The 21,464-nt window shown below is 42.1% G+C and overlaps 1 protein-coding gene across 1 annotated transcript in view; it reads left to right on the forward strand.

The window, feature by feature from the left end:
- The window catches only part of gpsm3 (G protein signaling modulator 3), a 29,088-nt gene that overhangs the window by 4,383 nt on the left and 3,241 nt on the right, over positions 1 to 21,464 (forward strand). Inside the window, exons 2-4 of the mRNA XM_062973669.1 lie at positions 4,558 to 4,723; positions 10,553 to 10,703; positions 19,898 to 20,073. Coding sequence (XP_062829739.1) covers positions 4,640 to 4,723; positions 10,553 to 10,703; positions 19,898 to 20,073 — 411 coding nt within the window. The 5' untranslated portion in view covers positions 4,558 to 4,639. The remainder of the gene's footprint in view (positions 1 to 4,557; positions 4,724 to 10,552; positions 10,704 to 19,897; positions 20,074 to 21,464) is intronic.

Genomic DNA, 21,464 nt, shown 5'->3' on the forward strand with positions numbered 1-21,464 from the left:
AAATGTGAGTAGATCAATAAGTTAACGGCGCTCCATGCAGTCATGCCAGCAACATGACCTTGGAGATGTCTATGGACAACACCGGCTCTTCGGCTTAGAAATGGAGATGAGCACCAACCCCCAGAGTTGGTCACGACTGGACTTAACGTCAGGGGAAACCTTCACCTTTACCTATGTATGGAAAGGAGTATGGTTTCTGCAAAAGGCCAATTGCTTTTTATCATTCAGATTAGCTAGTTATTTTATTTATTTTTGAGAAATGGGGAAGTTGTGTTGTTGAAGGCTTTTATGGCTGGAGTCATGTGTTGGTGTGTGTTTTCCGGGCTATACGGCCATGTTCCAGAAGCATTCTCTCCTCACATTTCTCCCACATCTATGGCAGGCATCCTTAGAGGTTTCCAACAGACCTCACAACCTCTGAGGATGCCTGCCATAGATGTGGGTGAAACGTCAGGAGAGAATGCTTCTGGAACATGGCTATACAGCCCAGAAAACTCACAGCAACCCAATGGGGAAGTTGCTTTTAAACATTTGCAAGTTTAACTGGAACTGCTGTTTTGAGCTTTGAAACAATGACTATTTTGTGTGTTGTCGAAGGCTTTCATGGCTGGAATCACTGGGTTGTTGTGCATTTTCAGGGCTGTATGGTCATGTTCTGGATCATGGCCATACAGCCCGGAAATGCACAACAACCCAATGACTATTTCATTTTTTTCTGAAGTTTCTCAAGTCACTCCTGACACAAAAAAACCCCCTATATCGTTGTGTTTGTTGAATGCTTTCATGGCCGGGATCACAGGGTTGTTGTGTGTTTTCCAGGCTATATGGCCATGTTCCAGAAGTATTCTCTCCTGACGTTTCGCCCACATCTATGGCAGGCATTCTCAGAGGTTGTGAGGATGCCTGCCATAGATGTGGGCGAAATGTCAGGAGAGAATACTTCTGGAACATGGCCATACAGCCCGGAAAGCAAACAACAACCCCAAAAACATTTGGCTATTTTTAAAAGTAACTTCCTAAGCTCCCAATGCTGAGTGAAAAGCATTCAGCACATGCTTACTGGAAAATAGCCATGGTGGGTCACAAAAGTGGGGTGGGAACAACAACAACAATAGCTTTGAGTCACTATATTGGGAGAAAGTCAGGATAAAAATAAAGTAAGCAAAGAAATATAATTCTTGCTTCTTTGCCGATCAAGTTTCTTTCAGTTCCGGGGTTTCCTTGGGGAAATTCCAGGCTTTGCAACCTTAAAAAGGAACTTTTCAAAGTTTTGCTTAAAGGCGACAATATTTCAGATCCCCACCTGTGTTTTTGCTTCTCCTTTTCACTATTGAACAGTGGGTTCTAGGAAATGACAGTAACAGCTTCCCATAGAGATAAAAAATACTGATAGTATTGTTGGTTTGTGATAGCAGTGTTTGTAAAAGGGAAAGAATTGGCTGTGGATTTGCATGCACCTCTTGCGGTAGAAAAGCCAGCAATTTAAGCCTTGGACTATGACTCTGGAGAAACTCATTAAGGCCCCTTCTACAAACTGCCATATAATCCAGTTTATCAAAGTACATCATCCACATTATTAGCTTTGAACTGGATTATATGAGTCCAGACTGCCATATGATTCAATTCAGAGCAGATAATCTGGATTTTATACAACTGTAGAAGGGCCTAAGTGATCTTGGCTGAGTAACACTCTCTCGGCCTTAGAAGAAAGCAAAGACAAAGCCCCCTCTAAACAAATCTTGCCAAGAAAACTCTGTGATAGTGTTGGACATGATGGCCATATGACATATCATTTGTAAAAGATGTTGAAAGGTTATTTATTACCCTGATTTTGCTTATTCTTGCCTCTAAAAATGGACAGTGATTGAAATATTTGATAGAAAGAGCCACTATGAATGGCAGAGAAACACACAAACTGAATTCCTTCTGGGTTGCTGTGTGTTTACCAGGCTCTATGGTCATGTCCCAGAAGCATTCTTTCCTGACGTTTTGCCTGCATTTATGGCAGACATCTTCAGAGGTTGTGAGGCTTGTTGGAAACGAGGCAAGTGGGGTTTATATATCTGTGGAATAATGTCCAGGGTGGGAGAAGGAACTCTTGTCTGTTTGAGGCAGGTGTGAATGTTTCAACTGGCCAGCTTTGATTAGCATTGAAAAGCCTTTCAGCTTCAAGGTCTGGCTGCTTACTGCCTTGGGAAGCCATTGAAATCCACAAGCATGTGGACAGTTTCAACGGGAAGGACGAAACCATGAAAATGAACAAAATCTGACTACCTGTATATAAAAGAAACTCTAAGATAAGGACAGTAAATAAAGAACAACACTCTGAAAGCAGAAGAATTCCAGACATGAAACAATCAGGGCCAGCTAACACCTCCCAACAAAGGATTCCCCCAAGCAGGAAGCAGCCAGGCTTTTAAGATGAAAGGCTTTTCAATGCTAATCAAGAAGTCCAATTGAAATATTCACACCTGCCTGAAACACAAAAGTTCTTTCTCCCACCATGGAGATTCCACAAATATATAAACCTCACTTGCCTAGTTTCCAACAGACCTCACAACCTCTGTGGATGCCTGCCATAGATGCAGGCGAAACGTCAGGAGACAATGCTTCTGGAGCATGGCCATACAGCCTGGAAAACTCACAGCAACCCAGTGATTCCAGCCATGAAAGCCTTCGACAACACATTGAATTCCTTTGGGTGAGACAATAGTCTTTCATTTCATTCATTCCCTCTGATTTGGCAAAGCCCACCAGGTTTTAACAAAAAAATAATAAATCATTGTAATTACCTTTTCTTGGGAAGAGGAAGGATGTAAATCTTTACTCAATTCATGCAAGAATGAATTATTTGAAAGTTCCCTTGGCTCCTCACTGGATCAGATTTATGAGGGGTTTTTTTTGTACATTGTTCTGTACTTTCAAGTTGTTTTCAAGGAATGCTGACCCAAAGGCTAACCTATCATGGAGTTTTCTTGGCAAGATTTATTCAGAGAGGATCTGCCCTGGCCTTTCTCTTTGAGGCTGAGAGAGTGTGACACTCCACAGGGTAACCCAGTGGGTTTCCACGGCTGAGTGGAAATTCGAACTGAGGGTGCCTCTACACCAGGCATGGGCAAACTTTGGCCCTCCAGGTGTTTTGGACTTCAACTCCCACAATTCCTAACAGCCGGTAGGCTGTTAGGAATTGTGGGAGTTGAAGTCCATAACACCTGGAGGACCAAAGTTTGCCCAGGCCTGCTCAACACTGTAGATTTAATGCAGTTTGACGCACTTGAAATGCTTGGCTCAATGCTGTGGAATCCTGGAATTTGTAGCTTCATAAAACGCCAACATATTTTGGTATGGAAGGCTAAAGACCTTATAAAACTGCAACCCCCATAACTCCATAACATTGAGCTGCGGCAGTTAAAGTGATGTAATTCTGCAGTGTAGATGCAGCCCTAGTCTATACCCCAAGCCACTATATATCATGTTGTCTGTCTGTCATTGATATAATTGTGTGACTTCAAGCTTTTCCAATTTATGTGATTTTTTTTTCCGTGTCAGGAGCGACTTGAGAAACTGCACGTCGCTTCTGGTGCGAGAGAATTGGCCGTCTACAAGGACGTTGCCCAGGGGACGCCTGGATGTTTTACCATTTTATTGCGCCACCGGTGCTCCTATTTATGTTTTTTTTTTTTTTCGTGTCAGGAGCTACTTGCACCAAGTTGCTTCTGGTGTGAGAGAATTGGCCGTCTGCAAGGACCTTGCCCAGGGGACGCCTGGATGTTTTACCATTTTATTGCGCCGCCGGTGCTCCTATTTATGTGTTGTTTTTTTTTTTCGTGTCAGGAGCGACTTGCACCAAGTTGCTTCTGTGTGAGAGAATTGGCCGTCTGCAAGGATGTTGTCCAGGGGACGCCCGGATGTTTTGATGTTTTTACCATTTTTGTGGGAAGCTTCTCTCATGTCCCTGCATGGAGCTGGAGCTGGAGCTGATAGAGGGAGCTCATCCGCGCTCTCCCCGGGTTGGATTCGAACCTGGCAGCCTTCAGGTCAGCAACCCAACCTTCAAGTCACAAGGCTTTAACCCACTACGCCATCGGGGGCTCCATATGCCACCGGGGCTCCTATTTTTGTGATAATAACACAGGTATCACAGAGCTTTTGGTGAATCCTTTCTTCTTTCATTCATTGCAACCATTTGGCAGTAAGGGAAAGCGATCCTCTGTTTGCGGTGGGTTAAAAGTATTATATATAAATGCCAAAAAAAAAAAATCTTGTTGACTCTTTTCTGCACTGTGTTGAGAGATCCTTTCTGGCGGAGGATGAGAAATAAATCATGAGCCTTCTCCTGTCTTCCTAGGGAGGAGGCATGAGTGCGTATGCCTATATGTGGACCGCAGTGATATGATTTATTAATAGGGCACCAAAGTGGGGATTTAACTGGAGCGTGTTATTTTCCCTTCCTGTACGAATAATGCTCACACGCTTGGCTTCGCTTTCTCTCTCCAAAAGCGGAAGGGGCCGAGTGTCAAGGTGTCTGCTTAGTGTCTTCCTTCTTTGACTTCGCAGGGAGAAGAGAAACAAAAAGCCTCTTTCTACCTTCTGCCCAGGAGAAAACTTCCAGGCAGCCGATTGGGAACCAGCCAAGGAAATGGAGCACAAAATGAATGCGGCGATGGAAGAAGGAGAGATGTCACCGTGCGGCGAACCCGCTGCCCTCACCAAGGGAGAACAGGTAAGGGGTATACCTCTGAAAGCAAGCGAGAGGATAGTGGGCATCTGGCTGTGTATCATTGGACTACAACTCCCAGCATTGTGTTGTTGAAGGTTTTCATAGCCGGAATCACTGGGTTGCTGTGAGTTTATTTTGTGTCGAGTGACTTGAGAAACTGCAAGTCACTTCTGGTGTGAGAGAATTGGCCGTCTGCAAGGATATTGCCCAGGATGTTTTGATGTTTTTACCATCCTTGTGGGAGGCTTCTTTCATGTCCCCGCATGGGTTTTCCAGGCTGTATGACCATGCGATAGTCCCAATACCATCTGGAGAGCTTGTAGGATTCTCATCTGTTCCCAGGGAGAGTAAACATGGGCTCCAAACTACAGTAGAGTCTCACTTGTCCAAGATAAACGGCCCGGCAGAACCTTGGATAAGCGAAAATTTTGGATAATAAGGAGGGATTAAGAAAAAATATAAAAGAATGATGGAATCACAGTACCAGACAAAACAACAAAACTACAGGCCCCCCAACCTCGAAATTTGACAACACAACCCATCATCCATGGCTCTAGGTTGATACAACAAAAAGAAAAGAAAAAAAAGTCCTAATTCGAGGGAGAGGAATAATTGCTTTTATCCAATTGCTGCCAGTTAGAAGGCTAAGCTCCTCCAACTTGGTCTCCTAGCAACCCAATAAAAAATAATAAAAAATACTAAAAAAATAATTAAAAACACTAAAAAATTAACACAATAAAATACTATAATAACACAAAATAACTAAAATAATAAAATATGATAAATAAAAAGATAACTTACAATAAAATTAATTAAAAAATACAAATAACGTCAAATAAAAATTACACAACAATTTTTAACCAACACCACCACCACTTTGCCACAACAACGCTTGGCCGGGCACAGCTAGTTAAACATATAATTACATTATGATTTTACAAATTAAGCACCAAAACATCATGTTTTACAAGAAATTGACAGAAAAAGCAGTTCAATACACAGTAATGTTATATAGTAATTACTGTATTTATGAATTTAGCACCAAAACATTGCAACATTGACTACAAAAACAATGACTACTAAAAGGCAGACTGCCTTGGATAATACAGAACCTTGGATTAGTGAAGCTTGGATAAGTGAGACTCTACTGTACTAGGATGCTATAGGGCAAACACAGTGACTATCATAGGGTTTATTTATATTGTAGAATCTGTGAAGTTTGACTTTACTTTAACAACCATGGTTCAAAGCTATGTAATCTCGGTAGTTGTAATTTGATGACATGTTTTCACCTTTTCTAACAAAGAGGTCTGGTGCCTCACCAAACTACAACTCCCAGGGTTCCATAACATTGAGCGATGCCTGCATTAAGTCTACAGTATAGGAGAATTCTTTGTAATTTTTTTAAGGTAACATGTGGCTATGAATGTGGGAAATATGTGTTGTCAAAGACTTTCATGGCCAGAATCACTGGGTTGCTGTGAGTTTTCCGGGCTGTATGGCCATGTTCCGGAAGCATTCTCTTCTGACGTTTGCCCACATTTATGGCAGGCATCCTCAGAGGTTGTGAGGTCTGTTGGAAACTAGACAAGTAAGATTTATATATCTCTGGAATAATGTCCAGAATAGGAGAAAGAACTCTTGAGGCAAGTGCGAATGCTACAGTTGGCGATCTTGATTAGCATTCAATAGCCTTGCAGCTTCAAAGCTTGGCTGCTTCTTGCCTGGAGGAATCCTTTGTTGGGAGGCAATTAGCTGCCCCTGATTGTTCCTTGTCTGCAATTCCCCTGTTTTTGGGTGCTGTTCTTTATTTACTGTCCTGATTTTAGAGTTTTTTAAAAATACTGGCAACCAGATTTTGTTCATTTTCATGGTTTCCTCCTTTCTGTTGAAATTGTCCACACACTTAGGAATTTCAGTGGCTTCTCTGTGTAGTCTGACATGGTAGAAAGCAGTCAAATTTTGAAGCTGCAAGGCTATTCAATGCTAATCAAGATGATCAGTTGTGACATTCACACTTGCCTCAAACAGACATGAGTTCTTTCTCCTACCCTGGACATTCCACAGATATAGAAATCCCACTTGCCTAGTTTCCAACAGACCTCACAACCTCTGAGGATGCCTGCCATAGATATGGGCAAAACGTCAGGAGAGAATGCTTCTGGAACATGGCTATACAGCCTGGAAAACTCACAGCAACCCAAGAAGAGAATATTTGGGGACTGTGGATGCCTGAGTATTGAGCAGTGCGGTCAATCTGCAAAGTCTATTCCAACTTCCATTTTGTGGTTGGAAAAAAGAAGCCCTTGGTGAAAAGCAATGGCTGAGTTTTGCAGGATGGTTGTATGCAATATCCTCTTTGCTCAGCCGGCAGCACACTTCCTGCTTTAAATTATTGCTGCCACATTTTCTGTCTCCTTCTCAGGGTACATATGGTAAGTAAGTAAGTAAGTAAGTAAAACTTTATTTATATACCGCCCTATCTCCCCAAGAGGACTCGGGGCGGTTTCCAACATAAGGCAAAACATTCAATTGCCAGAAAGGAAAACCATACAACAAAATTATACATCATATAACAAAAAAATATACCGTAATCCTACTAAAACAACCACAAAAAATTTAAATCCAGTTTCAATTTACTCCATCAGATTAGTTCAAAATACCAGTGGCCAAAATTACAGACTGGACATGGCCAGCTATGAAGGGTAGATGCGACAGAGTATCATAGTGCCGGGGAAGTGGATAAAGTGCAGAGCAGGGTCCTAGTTGACAGCCAAGAGAAGGGCCTAGGGACTAATCATTCTCGAAAACTTGCTAAAATCACCAGGTTTACAGAAGGAGGACAGTGTAGGGCAGGGGTCTCTAAACTAAGGCCTGTGGGCCGGATGCGGCCCTCCAAGGTCATTGACCTGGCCCCTGTCCTAAACTTTAGACTTAGGGTTGACCTAAGTCTACCTGGTCTTTGGAGGTCTCTTTGCTTACCTATGGTCTTAGGAGATCGTCTAGATGGTCTTTGAAGGTCTGTTTGCTTAGCTACGGCCTTATGAGACCATCTAGATGTCTTTTAGAGGTCACTTTCCTTGCCTGTGGTCCTATGAGACCGTCTAGATGGCCTTTGAGGGTCCCTTTCCTTACCTATGATTTTATGAGATTGTCTAGATGGCCTTTGGGGACCCCTTTCCTTACCTATGGTCTTATGAAACCATCTAGATGGCCTTTGAAAGGTCCCTTTCCTTATCTATGGTCTTCTGATGACCTGACAAGATCATCTAGATGGCCTTTGAGGGTCCCTTTCCTTACCGAAGCTTTTATGAGACCATCTAGATGGTCTTTGGAGGTCTCTTTGCTTACCTATGGTCTTATGAGATTGTCTAGATCAGGGGTCACCAAACTAAGGCCTGTGGGCTGGATGTGGCACTCTAAGGTCATTGACCTGGCCTCTGTCCTAAACTTAGGGTTGACCTAAGTCTGAAATGACTTGAAGGCACACAACAACAACAATCTTAATTTTGGACAATTTCATAATAGTCTGGCCCCCCAACAGTCTGAGGGACTGTGAATCGGCCACCCACTTAAAAAGTTTGAGGACCCCTGGTTTAGGGGCTTGCTTGATCTCTCTGAGGTGGGTGTTCCAAAATCGGGGAGATGTGATCATGAAGATAGTCAGGGCCCAAACCAGGGGTCCCCAAACTTTTAAAGCCGAGGGCCGGTCCACAATCCTTCAGACTGTTGAGGGGCTGAATGATCATTTGAAGAAGAAAAAATGAACAAATTCCTATGCACACTGCATATGTCTTATTTGTAGTGCAAAAACAACAACAACAACAACGAAAGAAAAATACAATATTTAAAAATAAAAACAATTTTAACCAACTCAAATCGATCAGGATTTCAATGGGACGTGTGGACCTGTTTCTGGCCAACAAGATAGTCAAGTTAATTAGGATTATTGTTGTTGTGTGCCTTCAAGTCATTTCAGATTTTGGGCGAGCCTAAGTCAAAAATTTATTTATTTATTATTTATTTATTTACTACATTTATATCCTGTCCTTCTCACCCCGAAGGGGACTCAGAGCGGCTTACAATTTATATCTATATATAATATATTATATTATTAGCATAGAACAACATTAGCATTATATATTACTATATTGAATTATACCACTATATTGTAATATTATTAGTAATATTACATGTAATATATAATATATATTTAATATTATTATATGGTATTATTATTAGTATTACATTGTATTACATTATAATATTTCTATCAATATTATATGTATATACAATATTATATTATTAAAACTGATATAAAAATATTATATTATAAAACTGAGGGTGGGGGCCAGGTAAATGACCTTGGAGGGCCGCATCCGGCCCCCGGGCCTTAGTTTGGGGACCCCTGGCCCAAACCATTTAGGGCTTTGTAGGTCATAACCCGCACCTTGAATTGGGACAGATAACTTATCAGCAGCCAGTGGAGCCTCTTTAGTAGGGGTGTTGTATGCTCCCCATAGTTACCTCCCAAGTTGGCCCCTGCCTGCTCCAAATAGCTTGCCATGACTCAATGCTACGGAATCCAAGGAGTTGTAATTCGGCAAGGGCAAAGAAGGATAAAAGACCTTGGAAAACTACAACCTTTTATACACACACACACACACACATAAGGTAAAGGTTTTCCCCTGACGTTAAGTCCAGTCATGTCTGACTCTGGGGGTTGGTGCTCTTCTCCATTTCTAAGCCGAAGAGCCGGCGTTGTCCGTAGAGACACCTTCAAGGTCATGTGGCCGGCATGACTGCATGGAGTGCCGTTACCTTCCAACAGAGCGGTACCTATTGATCTACTCACATTGGCATGTTTTCGAACTGCTAGGTTGGCAGGAGCTTGAGCTAACAGCAGCCGCTCCCGGGGCTTGAACCTGGGACCTTTCGGTCTCCAGCTCAGTGCTTTTCCACACTCCGCCATATAATGATGATGATAATAATAATAAGAAACCAATGGCAGACTGAACTATTAAAAAAAATCAGCTCATTTCAGAACTATGGCAATCCTATCATTCATCCATGCCTCACAACCTCTGAAGATGCCTGCCATAGATGTGGGCGAAACGTCAGGAGAGAATACTTCTGGTACATGGCCACACAGCCCGAAAGACATACAACAACCCTGTGTTCCCGGCCATGAAAGCCTTCAACAACACAAATCCTATGGTGAACTTATCACAGGGGTTTCCATGACTTGTACAGTATTTTCTGGATTCAAGAAATGCAATCCAATCCCCAAACTTGCTCTGTGAGAAGGTCACTCGCCATGTTGGAGAGATGGATAAAAAAATAAATTTTTGATTACACTATGTAACAAAATTGGAAAAATTATCGTTTCCTGGTTTGAAAGTAGTATTTCCTGTTTAATGGTGTGGTACTTACTTTGAAGGGGCCGTGGTGGCGAATATAGCTCTCATCATCCTTCACCACCAAGGTGTATGGGTGTTGCATACTACTTTTGCTACTTACGTTGAAAGAAGTTGTTATACTCCAGAAACGTCAATTTTGTAGCTGAGAGTAGTAATATTATTTATTAACACAAAAACTGTGTTACATAGCATTATTGCTACCATAAACCACAAGCAGATGGTTTTGGGATTGCGTGAGTTGTGAATCCCAAACTTGGCTTGAGGTCTTATTTGACTGTTATAGATGCTGGTGGCCTGTAGGGTGAGAAAACAACAACAACAACAACAACAAAATTGTCCAAACTAAGAAATACCAAGCTTCCCACTCAAATAGCCTTATTTTGATCTTGATTTCACCCTTCCTGCACTTCAGGCCCAGCTTTTCTCTCAAGACGACATCAGCATCCTGCCAAACCCAGGGGCTATTTTGCGTTCGAGGCAGAAAATTCGGCAACATGATCCAGCGCGGCCCTGGAACTCCTTGCCGGCCACCCCGGTTAGGGAGCTGGAGACGGACAGAACAGGTAAGATAGACCTGTATGTTTGTTGTCTTTTTCACTTTTCCAGAAATTGGATTAATTTATAGAATGCAACACCCAGAATCTCCAGTTTCTTGAGGATGATAGGAGCAATAATCCAAAAAAGTATTTTCCTTCATTTTTAAATCTCCATTTGCATGCATTGATTACAGGGCTGACTGTAATCTATCACCACTAGGAATTTTGGCTAGGGCTGATGAGATTTGCAGTCCAGCTATATCTGGAGGGTCACAAGTTACACATCTCCTGCCTGGAGAAACTCAAAAAATGTTAAGGTTTCTCTCCTGAGATGCTTGATTCTTCTATGCAGGGAATGTTAAACTAATGAGTAGAAAAGACTCATCTTCATCCCCCGTATGCAGTCTGAAGAGCTACGGTTGTGTAGAAGGTTTACTACCTCTTGGGATGGGTAATGACTATAGCTCTCATCATCCTTCACCACTGGCTGTGCTGGCAAGGGGGATGGATGTTGGGTCTTAAGTGGTTTGCCTTCAGACTGGAGAAGCTTGCAGTGGTAGGTCTTGGAATGATTAGTATAAATGCCAAAGGAAAATGACTACAAGCTGCTGTCCAAGATTTCGGGCTGATAATGTGCTTCCCTCGATGATTCATGACATTATTTACTTCTTTCATTGGGAAGTCCAACTTTATAGTCAGCTTCCCTATCTTATTGAAATCAATGTGTCTTGTGAAAAGATTATACCAGAGATTGGAATCATGCATCCCTCTAGGCCAGTGATTCTCAACCTGTGGGTCCCCAGAAATCCTAACAGCTGGTAAACTGACTTGGATTTCTAGGAGTTGTAGGTCAAAACACCTGGGGACCCACAGGTTGAGAACCACTACTCCGGGCCCCTGTTTCTTAAACCCTGGGTCCCAGCCTTAAATGGGGTCCCCTTAGCTCCGTGCGGAAAATTTGGCAACAGTTTTGAATGTCACCCATTGACACAAATCTGTTAGAAACAACATGCAGTGTTTACAGTGGACTGTTCAGATAATGCTTCGGCTGTACTCCACAAAAAGGAAAACCAACCTGTTAAGCAAGCTCTGCAAAGGCTGATTTGTTATAATTAATATTTAATTTTCATATCTATTTGATGTACTGACATACCTGGTGTCAGATCAGAAATATTCTCAGGTGGAAAGGGATTGTGAATGGAAAAGGTTTAAGAAACCCTACTCTCGGGGTTGTTTGGACTGCAATTCCCAGCATCCCTCAGCAATGACTGCAGGCTAGGGTTGATGGGAATTGCAATCCAATATTTAGAGCTCTGTATGATTGTTATCCCTGGATTAAACTCTTTAGACTTTTAGACAGAACGTCTTGCAATTAGAGTAGGACTAGAAGACTCATTTTGCGTTGGCAGACCTACCTTGCAAGGTTGTTTTGAGCACTACTTGGAAAAATTACCTTTTGGGACTACAAAAACCAGAACTTTCCCTGTGTTGGTTGGAGGGTTCTTGGCATAACCCTCCAAAAATAACAGATTGCAAGGAGAAAATGCAGTGAGGAGGAAGGCAGGAAGGAAGAATGTTTGTATATTATTCCCCTTTGGCCCTTGGAAAGGTGAGATACAGAAAGCAGAACACTTTGGACAGATTGTGCCTTTAGGCTATTTTTTGGGTGTTTCTGCCTGACGGATTGAAACCGAAATGTTTGACAAAATAAGCCACAGCTATTCTCTCACTTCCTAATTATAGCGTCAGCTTTTATGTTTATTTTTAACCTTCGGGCGACCCTTATTCATTGTATAACGTTAAACATCCGGAGGGAGGTTCTCTTGCAACAAGAACTCTGCCGATCAGTCATTTAGTTCAAGGTGCCTGCAATTAATTTTCCACTTTGCGCAGGACTTTTCATAAAGGTGGCAGAATTTTATCTGGAAAGCTATCTTATGTATATATTTTGGCCTGGGGTTCGTCTTCTTTTCTTTGAAGAAATGTGTTCCTGTATATCAAGATAAAAGCTTTTAGACTTAAAAAAAAATACCTCGTGTTTCTTCTCAATTTCTATCTTTTGGGCACACATCCAAAACTTTGGGATTTTTGACTTTTTTTCAGTAATATAAAACCCTAAATGATATACAAAGGACATTCCTTACAACAATGTGTTTCCAAACTGGCCTTCAAGATATTTTGGATTTCAGTTCCCAGAATCCCTGATCATTGGCAAAGGCACTTTGGGACTTCTGGGGACCTATCTCCCCTACCATATAAAATCCAGATTATCTGCTTTGAACTGGATTATATGGCATGTAGAACGAGCCAGGTAGTTGACGTCCAAAGCATCTGGAGGACTAGTGTTCATGAATCACTGTCTTTATCCTAAAGCCCTATAATCCTAGTTGTATAAGGGACAAAAGTCTATTTCCTTTTATCTCACCTTTCTCCTCATTTATTTATTGTGTCAGAAGTGAATGGAGAATACAGTTATAATGTATAGAAAAAACACAAACAAAGTTTAAAAACTTGGCATTTTACTAAATTTCCTTTGACCACTTGGAGTGCCTCTGGTGTTGCTGTGAGAAGGTCCTCCATTGTGCATGTGGCAGGGCACAAGCTTCATTGTAGTAGGTGGTCTGTGCTTTGCTCTTCTCCACACTTGCATGTCGTGAACTCCACTTTGTAGCCCCATTTCTTAAGGTTGGCTCTGCATCTCGTGGTGCCAGAACACAGTCTGTTCAGTGCCTTCCAAGTCGCCCAGTCTCTGTGTGCCCAGGAGGGAGTCTCTCATCTGGTGTCAGCCACTGATTGAGGTTCCGGGTTTTAGCCTGCCACTTTTGGACTCTTGCTTGCTGAGGTGTTCCTGCGGGTATCTCTGTAGATCTTAGGAAGCTCTTTCTTTACTTAATGCATTGGCTTGCTGGCTGATATCTGAACAGAGGATGGGCCAGAGATGTCAATGCCTTGGTCTTTTCGTTACAAGCTGTTACTTCCCGACAGATATCAGGTGATGCAATAATGGCTAAACAGTATCATTTTTCCAGTTGTGTAGGGCTTGGACACCCTTTATCCTGTGATAATGTGGCATATCTCATTGAGAGCCACACCCACTGTTTTAACATATTCCACACTGAGCATGCGTATTCAGTGGCAGGGTAGCAAAGCCCAAGGGCAGATGTCTTCACTGTGTCTGGTTGTGATCCCCAGGTTGTGCCAGTCAGCTTTCGTATCATATTATTTCTAGCACCCACTTTTTGCTTGATATTCAACTTGTAAGTCAGAGCACAGTCCAGAGTAACTCCCAGGTATTTTGGTGTTCTGCAATTCTCCAATGGGGTTCCTTCCCAGATAATCTTCAGAGCTCATGTTGCTTGTCTATTATTAAGATGAAAAGCACACAACTATGTCTTAGATTGATTAGGAATCAACTAGTTTTCCCTGTATTGGGCAGTAAGAGCACCTAAAGCTTCGGAAAACTTCTGTTCAACCATTTCCAAGCTCCCTGCTTGAGTGGTGATGGCACAATCATCAGCATAGATGAAACTCTATGTCCCTTCTGGCAACTGACATATATATTATATCTATATATCTCTCTATATATATTCTCAATGCTGATGTGAAAACATTAAAATAAAAACATTACATTTAAATTGAACAGTTTATGTGTTAAAACCATGAAACAGTAAACAAATTAAAATGTATTGCAACTTTATACCCATCCACATTGCCTTTAAAAGCTCAAGCCTTGTCAGATTGTAAATGCCTGATGGCAGAGAGTGAAATATGAGCAGGGGATGCAGCTACACTCTAGAATTAATGTAAGTTTGATACCACTTTAATTGCCATGGCTAAATGCTATGGAATCATGGAAGTTGTACTTTGGTGAGAAACAACCACTTTTTGGCAGAGAAGGCTAATGACCTCCTAAAACTAGTCTCCCATGTTTTCAGAGCACAGAACTAGATAGTTGGAGGGGTCTCAAACTGCATTAATTATTCAGTGTAGGTGCACCCAGGGATGGGGCCATTTGGACCTCAATAGGGGGATAGCTCCAAAGTCTGGGAGAAACCATTGAGAAGGCCCTGAAATAAGGGTAAAGTAAAGGTAAAAGTTTCCCCTAACATTAAGTCACCTAATTGTGTGCAACTCTGGGGGGTGGTGCTCATCTTCATTTCTAAGCCGAAGAACCGGCATTGTCCGTAGACACCTCCAAGGTCATGTGGCCGGCATGACTGCACGGAGTGCCATTGCCTTCCCGCCAGAGCAGTACCTATTGATCTACTCACATTTGCATGTTTTCGAACTGCTAGGTTGGCAGAAGCTGGAGCTAACAACGGGAGCTCACTCTGCTCCTTGGATTCGAACCAACAACCTTTTGGTCAGCAAGTTTAGCAGCTCAGTGGTTTAACCTGCTGCGCCATCAGGGACTCCACTTATATTAAGGGACACCTGGAAACCCAAATTAGACCCTTGAAAATAAACTTTTTGAAGCTCCAAAAGTTAAGATGGAGCTCAGTGGCTATGGAGCATGCGATTCCTTCTTTCCTGCCAAGACAAATTCTTCCTGCAAAAGCATTGCTGGAGTTTTTTTCCCCTTCCTCCACAAACCTTTATTGTTTGGAATCATTCCTTTCAAATTGGAAGCCTCGGGATAAGGACTGTCAAACATACTCAGTTCTGTTTCACTTCAGCTCTGCCTCCGTAGTGGTAATAATTCAACCAGTTCCAGCATTCAAAACACCTTCGTTTCCTTCTTTGTCCACATAACATACCATTTCCCCCACTGTGATCTCTTTCATCCTCGTTCTCCTTCCCATCCATCCTTTCTGTCTTCTAAACATTTAATTCCATTGGACACCAAATATGTCTGGATCTCTCTATCAAGCCATATTTTTTGAATGGGATTTAAGGCAGATTTTAAAGGAGCAATCTAAAAGCAGCGAGCCATGACAGTTAAAAGTAATGTAAAGGTGCATTCATTCTACAGTGCAGACCCACCCATGGCTGCCCTTGGATACAGTTTTCTGGATACATGGTAAATGTTTATTTCCTCAACTTTGGCATTCAAGTCATTTGCAACTCAAAAGATCCAACAATGCTTAACTGAGCGTGTGGTTTTATAAATGCTGAAGAATTTTCTAACGAAAAATTAATGTGTATACATATACAGCCAACCCATTGTTTGCTTGAAAGGAAATATTATCTGCATGATGTATTGTCGAAGGCTTTCATGGCCGGAATCACTGGGTTGTTGTGTGTTTTCCGGGCTGTATGGCCATGTTCCAGAAGCATTCTGTCCTGATGTTTCGCCCACATCTATGGCAGGCATCCTCAGAGGTTGGGAGATCTGTTGGAAACTAGGCAAGTGGGGTTTATATATCTGTGGAATCCCCAAGGTGGGAGAAAGAACTCTTGTCTGTTTAAGGCAGCTGTGAATGTTGCAGCTGGACAGCTTGATTAGCATTGAATGGCGTTGCAGCTTCAAAGCCTGGCTGCTTCCTCCTGGGGGAATCCTTTGTTAAGAGGTGTTAGCTGGCCTTGATTTTTTCATGTCTGTTTATTTAGTGTTGTTCTTTATTTACTGTCCTGATTCTAGAGTCTTTTAATACTGGTAGCCAGATTTGGTTTATTTTCATGGTTTCCTCCTTTTGGTTGAAATTGTCCACATGCTGTGGATTTCAGTGGCTTTTCTGTGTAGCCTGACACATGGTGGTTGTTAAAGTGGTCTAGCGTAATCTGGCTATCAGTATTAGATTTTAAAAAAAAATCAAGATAGTAAATAAAGAATAACACAATTTCCCCCTGACGTTAAATCTAGTTGTGTCCGACTCTGGGGGTTGGTGCTCATCTCCATTTCTAAGCCGATAGCCGGCATTGTCCATAGACGCCTCCAAGGTCATTTGGCCGGCATGACTGCATGGAGTGCCGTTATCTTCCTGTTGGAGCAGTACCTATTGATCTACTCACATGTGCACGTTTATCAAACTGCTAGGTTGGCAGAAGCTGGGGTTAATAACAAGAGCTCACCCCGCTCCTCAGAGTTAAAACACTGACCTTTCGGTCAGCAAGTTCAGCAGCTCAGCGATTTAACTCGCTGTGCCACCAGGGCCTTCTTTAACATGGCCATACAGCCCGGAAAACTCACAGCCACCTATCTGCATTATGTTCCAAGTATTTAGTTCCAGCAGGTAGTTCCTTTCTCATATGGCATCCTGTTATACAGTACACGTGAAACATTTATTTTTTCTGGACCAAACATAGTTAGTTGTAAGTACAAGATGTTTTAGGTATTGGATCTAAGGTAGTTTTCCATTGGTTATTTTGTGCAGAACAGTCTCACTTTTGTTTCACTCAAGTCCAGCTACATTAGTCTTTATAATTTAGACTTGTTGGTTTCAGTTTCTCTAAAGATATGATTAATACTTTCCAATAAAGTGTCGAGAGGGGAATTAGCACTGTGAGCTGACTATCCATATATAGACACCAAAAGGTTTAGCATTGCACATATTGCCACGGTTGGTCCCAGAATCTTATTAGTGAACACATTGCAATAATGAAAATGGCAATTCTTAGTCTGGAATAATCAAGTGCAGCATGACCCCAGTTTAACCACCTTGCCGCAATGCTACAGAATCATGGGAGATGTAGTTTCATGAGGCACCAATATTCTTTGCCGGGAAAGTTCAAGTCCTTGTGAAACTTCAACTCCTGTGAAAACTACACATCCCTGGCTTCCATACCATAGCAGTCAAAGTGATGCCAAGCAACATTAATTCTATGGTGTATATGTGAGCTTAGTGTGCAGCAAATGGCTGTATCTACACTGTCATATAATGTAGTGTCTTAATTGCATTAGATTGGTGTGTCCATACTGTAGTTTCTGATGCTTCATTCAGGGAGGTTTGGAGGAGAGAAGCAGGAATAGTCTGTATGGATGCACTGCACTAATGTGATTGCTACACTGCATTATATGTCATTATATGGGCCTACAAGGGCCATCCAACCCAACCCCATTCTGCTATGTAGGAAATACACTATCAAAACCATCTTAATAGTTGGCCATCAAGCCTCTGATTTAAACCTCCACCACATTTCCATGCCAAATTACTTTAAGGATTACTGAGCCATTGGCGGTATTACTGCTTTTGATTACAGTTCCTGTAATCGGCCAGTATGTAAGAAATTAGAATGCTATCTTCCCATTCATTTTATTAGGAACCACCGGTGGTGCACTGGGTTAAACCCTTGTGCCGGCAGGACTGCTGACTTGAAGGTTGGATTGCTGACCTGAAGGTTGCCAGTTAGAATCCAACCCAGGGAGAGTGCATATGAGCTCCCTCTGTCAGCTCCAGCTCCATGCGGGGACATGAGGGAAGCCTCCCACAAGGATGGTAAAACATCCAAGCATCCCCTGGACAAAGTCCTTGTAGACAGCCAATTCTCTTACATCAGAAGCGCTCCTGACACACACACACACACACACACAAATTATTAATATATAATAAATATAAATTATAGACCCAGTCTTTTAGACTCAGACATGCCCATCTGTATTTTATAAGTGTTTTTATGAATGTCTGATGTAATTTAATAACTTTTTAATTGATTCACAATGTATTGTACAATTTTATATATGTGTTTTATTGTAAGCCGCCCTGAGTCCCCTATTGGGTGAGAAGGGCGGGATATAAATATTGTAATAAATAAATAAAATAAAATAAAATCAATTTTATTTTACCAACCAAATTGCATTACTGCCCTCTGCAGGAGCATCAAGGAAATACCTCTATTTGTGCCATAATCATAGCACAAATAGTCATAATCATAATCATAACCACATGGGTGGTTGAGATATCGGCACCTTGGCTTTCTGATGTTTCAATGTACACAAAATTTGTTTCATCCACAAAGTTATTACAAATATTGTATAAAATTCAGGTGAAATATGTATGATGTACAAAAAACATTAAGTAATTTTGTATTTGGGCTTGAATCTCATCTCCAAGAAGGGATATTTATGCAAATACAGATATTCCAAAATCAGAAGGGAAAACCAAACCCCAAATACAACTAATCCCAAGCATTTTGGATACGGGATACTAAACCTTTATTATTTTTATCATCATCAACATCATCATGATTATGTTGTAGTTATCTATGGCTGTTCTGTGATGTTATCAAGTTTCCTTGTGTACCAACAGTTGTTCAATGCAGAGTCACTTTCCTTGCTTCCCAAAATCTTGGGACAATTCACATTTTATTGTTTCCTGATGATACCTTTAGGGTTCCTGTCATATGGCCACCTCACATTCCCTGTCAACACATATCTCCATTTGTTCCTCCAATTACATGTCTGTAAAAGTTACAAACAAGATATAGGTTCTGTGGGCTTGTCTTTAAGTTGAATTTGTATGTAAGTTGGAACAGGTACATTTTTAAGCATAACTCCAGCCATATATGTGTCTGTATGTATGTGTGTGTGTGTGTGTGTGTGTGTGTGTGTGTGTGTATAGGCATAGGGAAGGGTTCACACCCCTCTGGTGTCTGTGCTCCTGTTCAGAAGATCTCAATTTTTGTCCCTGTGATAACTGGATTTTGAAAAATTTGACTTATTGTGGAAATAAGGATTGGTGGTAGAGCTTCAGTGCAGACCCCTTTCCCCCAATAACTCCTCCAGAAGTGAATTTCTCTCACTTCCGGGCTGGACTGTGGCACAGCTGTTAGTAGCCAGCTGCAATATATCACTACTGACTGAGGGGTCATGGGATCGAATCCTGGGTCAGATTGAGCTCACTGTTGGCCTAAGTAGCTTGAAAGACAGTCAAAAATTTAGGTACCACTATATGCTGGGAGGCTAATTTGACTAATTTACGACACCATAAAATTGCCAGCAATGTGTGGAAAGGAATGAGGAAGTACTACCATCAAGGACTCAGTGACACAAGTGGACTATGAAGCGGCAGCTCCCCCTGTGGCCGGAATCAAGCATACCCTCATGAAGCTGGAAGCTGGAAAATATTAAATTGCCTCTGTGTCTGCCTATATGTTGTATGTCTAATGGCTCTGAATGTTTGCCATATATATGTGCACTGTAATCTGCCCTGAGTCCCTTTCGGGGTGAGAAGGGCATAATATAAATACTGTAAATAAATAAACTTCCGGTTGTCTCATCCCACAAAGAACACCTTTTGTAGACTTGACAGCTGCATAAAATTTTGTTTCCTTTCTTCCTCCAGTCTTCTTCTCTTCCCTGACGTCACTCCAGGCGGAGGAGTTCTTCGACATGGTGGCCAAGGCTCAAGCCCGAAGGCTCAACGACCAGCGGGCAGATTTTGCAGGGGCCGAAGAGCCATGTGCTGGGAACGTCAAAGTTGCCAAAGAGCAGCTCTATGACACTATCTTGGAACATCAGGTGAGTGGCATTGTCCTTCACGGAGGGCTGGAGAGCATGCAGGTAGCAAATCTTTTTCCTGATGTTATCGGTTAATGTGGGCCTGCGGGTCATTTCTGACCTACAGTGACTTGCTCGCAGAGTAATTTTGTTCAGAGGAAGGTCACTGGGCAACGTGTGGCAACTCTCTCACTCTCAGAGGAAGGCAAATTTCCTTTGGAGAGATCTTGCCTAGAAGAACGTCACAATAGGGATGCCATAAGTTGGAAACAACTTGAAGATACACAGCGACAAACAACCCAATTACAAAGCTACCAGTATTTAAAAACTCTAAAATCAGGACAGTAAACAAAGAACAACAGTCTGAAAACGGAGGAATTCCAGACATGAAACAATCAGGGACAGCTAACACCTCCCAACAAAGGATTCCCCCAGGCAGGAATCAGCCAGGCTTTGAAGCTGCAAGGCCATTCAATGCTAATCAAGGTGATCAATTGCAACATGCACACTTGTCTTCAAAAGACAAGAGCTCTTTCTTCCATCCACAGATACATAAACCCCACTTGCCTAGTTTCCAACAGACCTCACAATCTCTGAGGATGCCTGCCATAGATGTGGGTGAAAAGTCAGGAGATAATGCCTATGGAACATGGCCATACAGGCTGAAAAACTCACAGCAACCTAGTGATTCCGGCTATGGAAGCCTTTGACAACCCCCAGGTTAATGCATTTCGGTCATAGAATGGGTTCAAAGAAGATTTGTCACAGTTGCCTTCTGAGGCTGAGAGAGTGCAACTTGCCCAAGATTTAAGCAGAGGCTGGATGGCCATCTGTCGGGGGTGCTTTGAATGCAATTTCCTGCTTCTTGGCAGGGGGTTGGACTGGATGGCCCATGAGGTCTCTTCCAACTTTATGATTCTATGATTCTATGATCACCCAATATTTCTATGGCTCAGAAGTGATTGCTAGAGCTGTAGTGTGTATCTGTACAGTTACATCACTTGATTCAGTGCCATGGAATCCTTGACACTAGTATGCCTTTGATAGAGCCGGCTAAAACCTTGTAAAACTACAGCTCAAATAATTCCAAAGAATTAGCCATGACAGTTAAAAGTGGGGTCAAACTGCATTCAGATGCTCCTCTGGTCTAAAACCAAAACAATCCAAACGGTGTTGTTGGTTTTCCGGGCTGTATGGCCATGTTCCAGAAGTATTCTCTCCTGACATTTTGCCCACATCTATGGCAGGCATCCTCAGAGGTTGTGAAGTATTTTGATTGCTGCCATAAAAAGATGACACAACACCCTCACATTCCTATACTAAAGTTTGATTGGCCCTTGGGTAACTAAAGTTTGGACCACACTGATTTAAGGCATTGGCATGCTGGCTGATATCCAAACAGAGGATGGGCC

The sequence above is a fragment of the Anolis carolinensis genome, chromosome 2 (genome assembly GCF_035594765.1).
Source record: "Anolis carolinensis isolate JA03-04 chromosome 2, rAnoCar3.1.pri, whole genome shotgun sequence".
Classification (NCBI taxonomy): domain Eukaryota; kingdom Metazoa; phylum Chordata; class Lepidosauria; order Squamata; family Dactyloidae; genus Anolis; species Anolis carolinensis.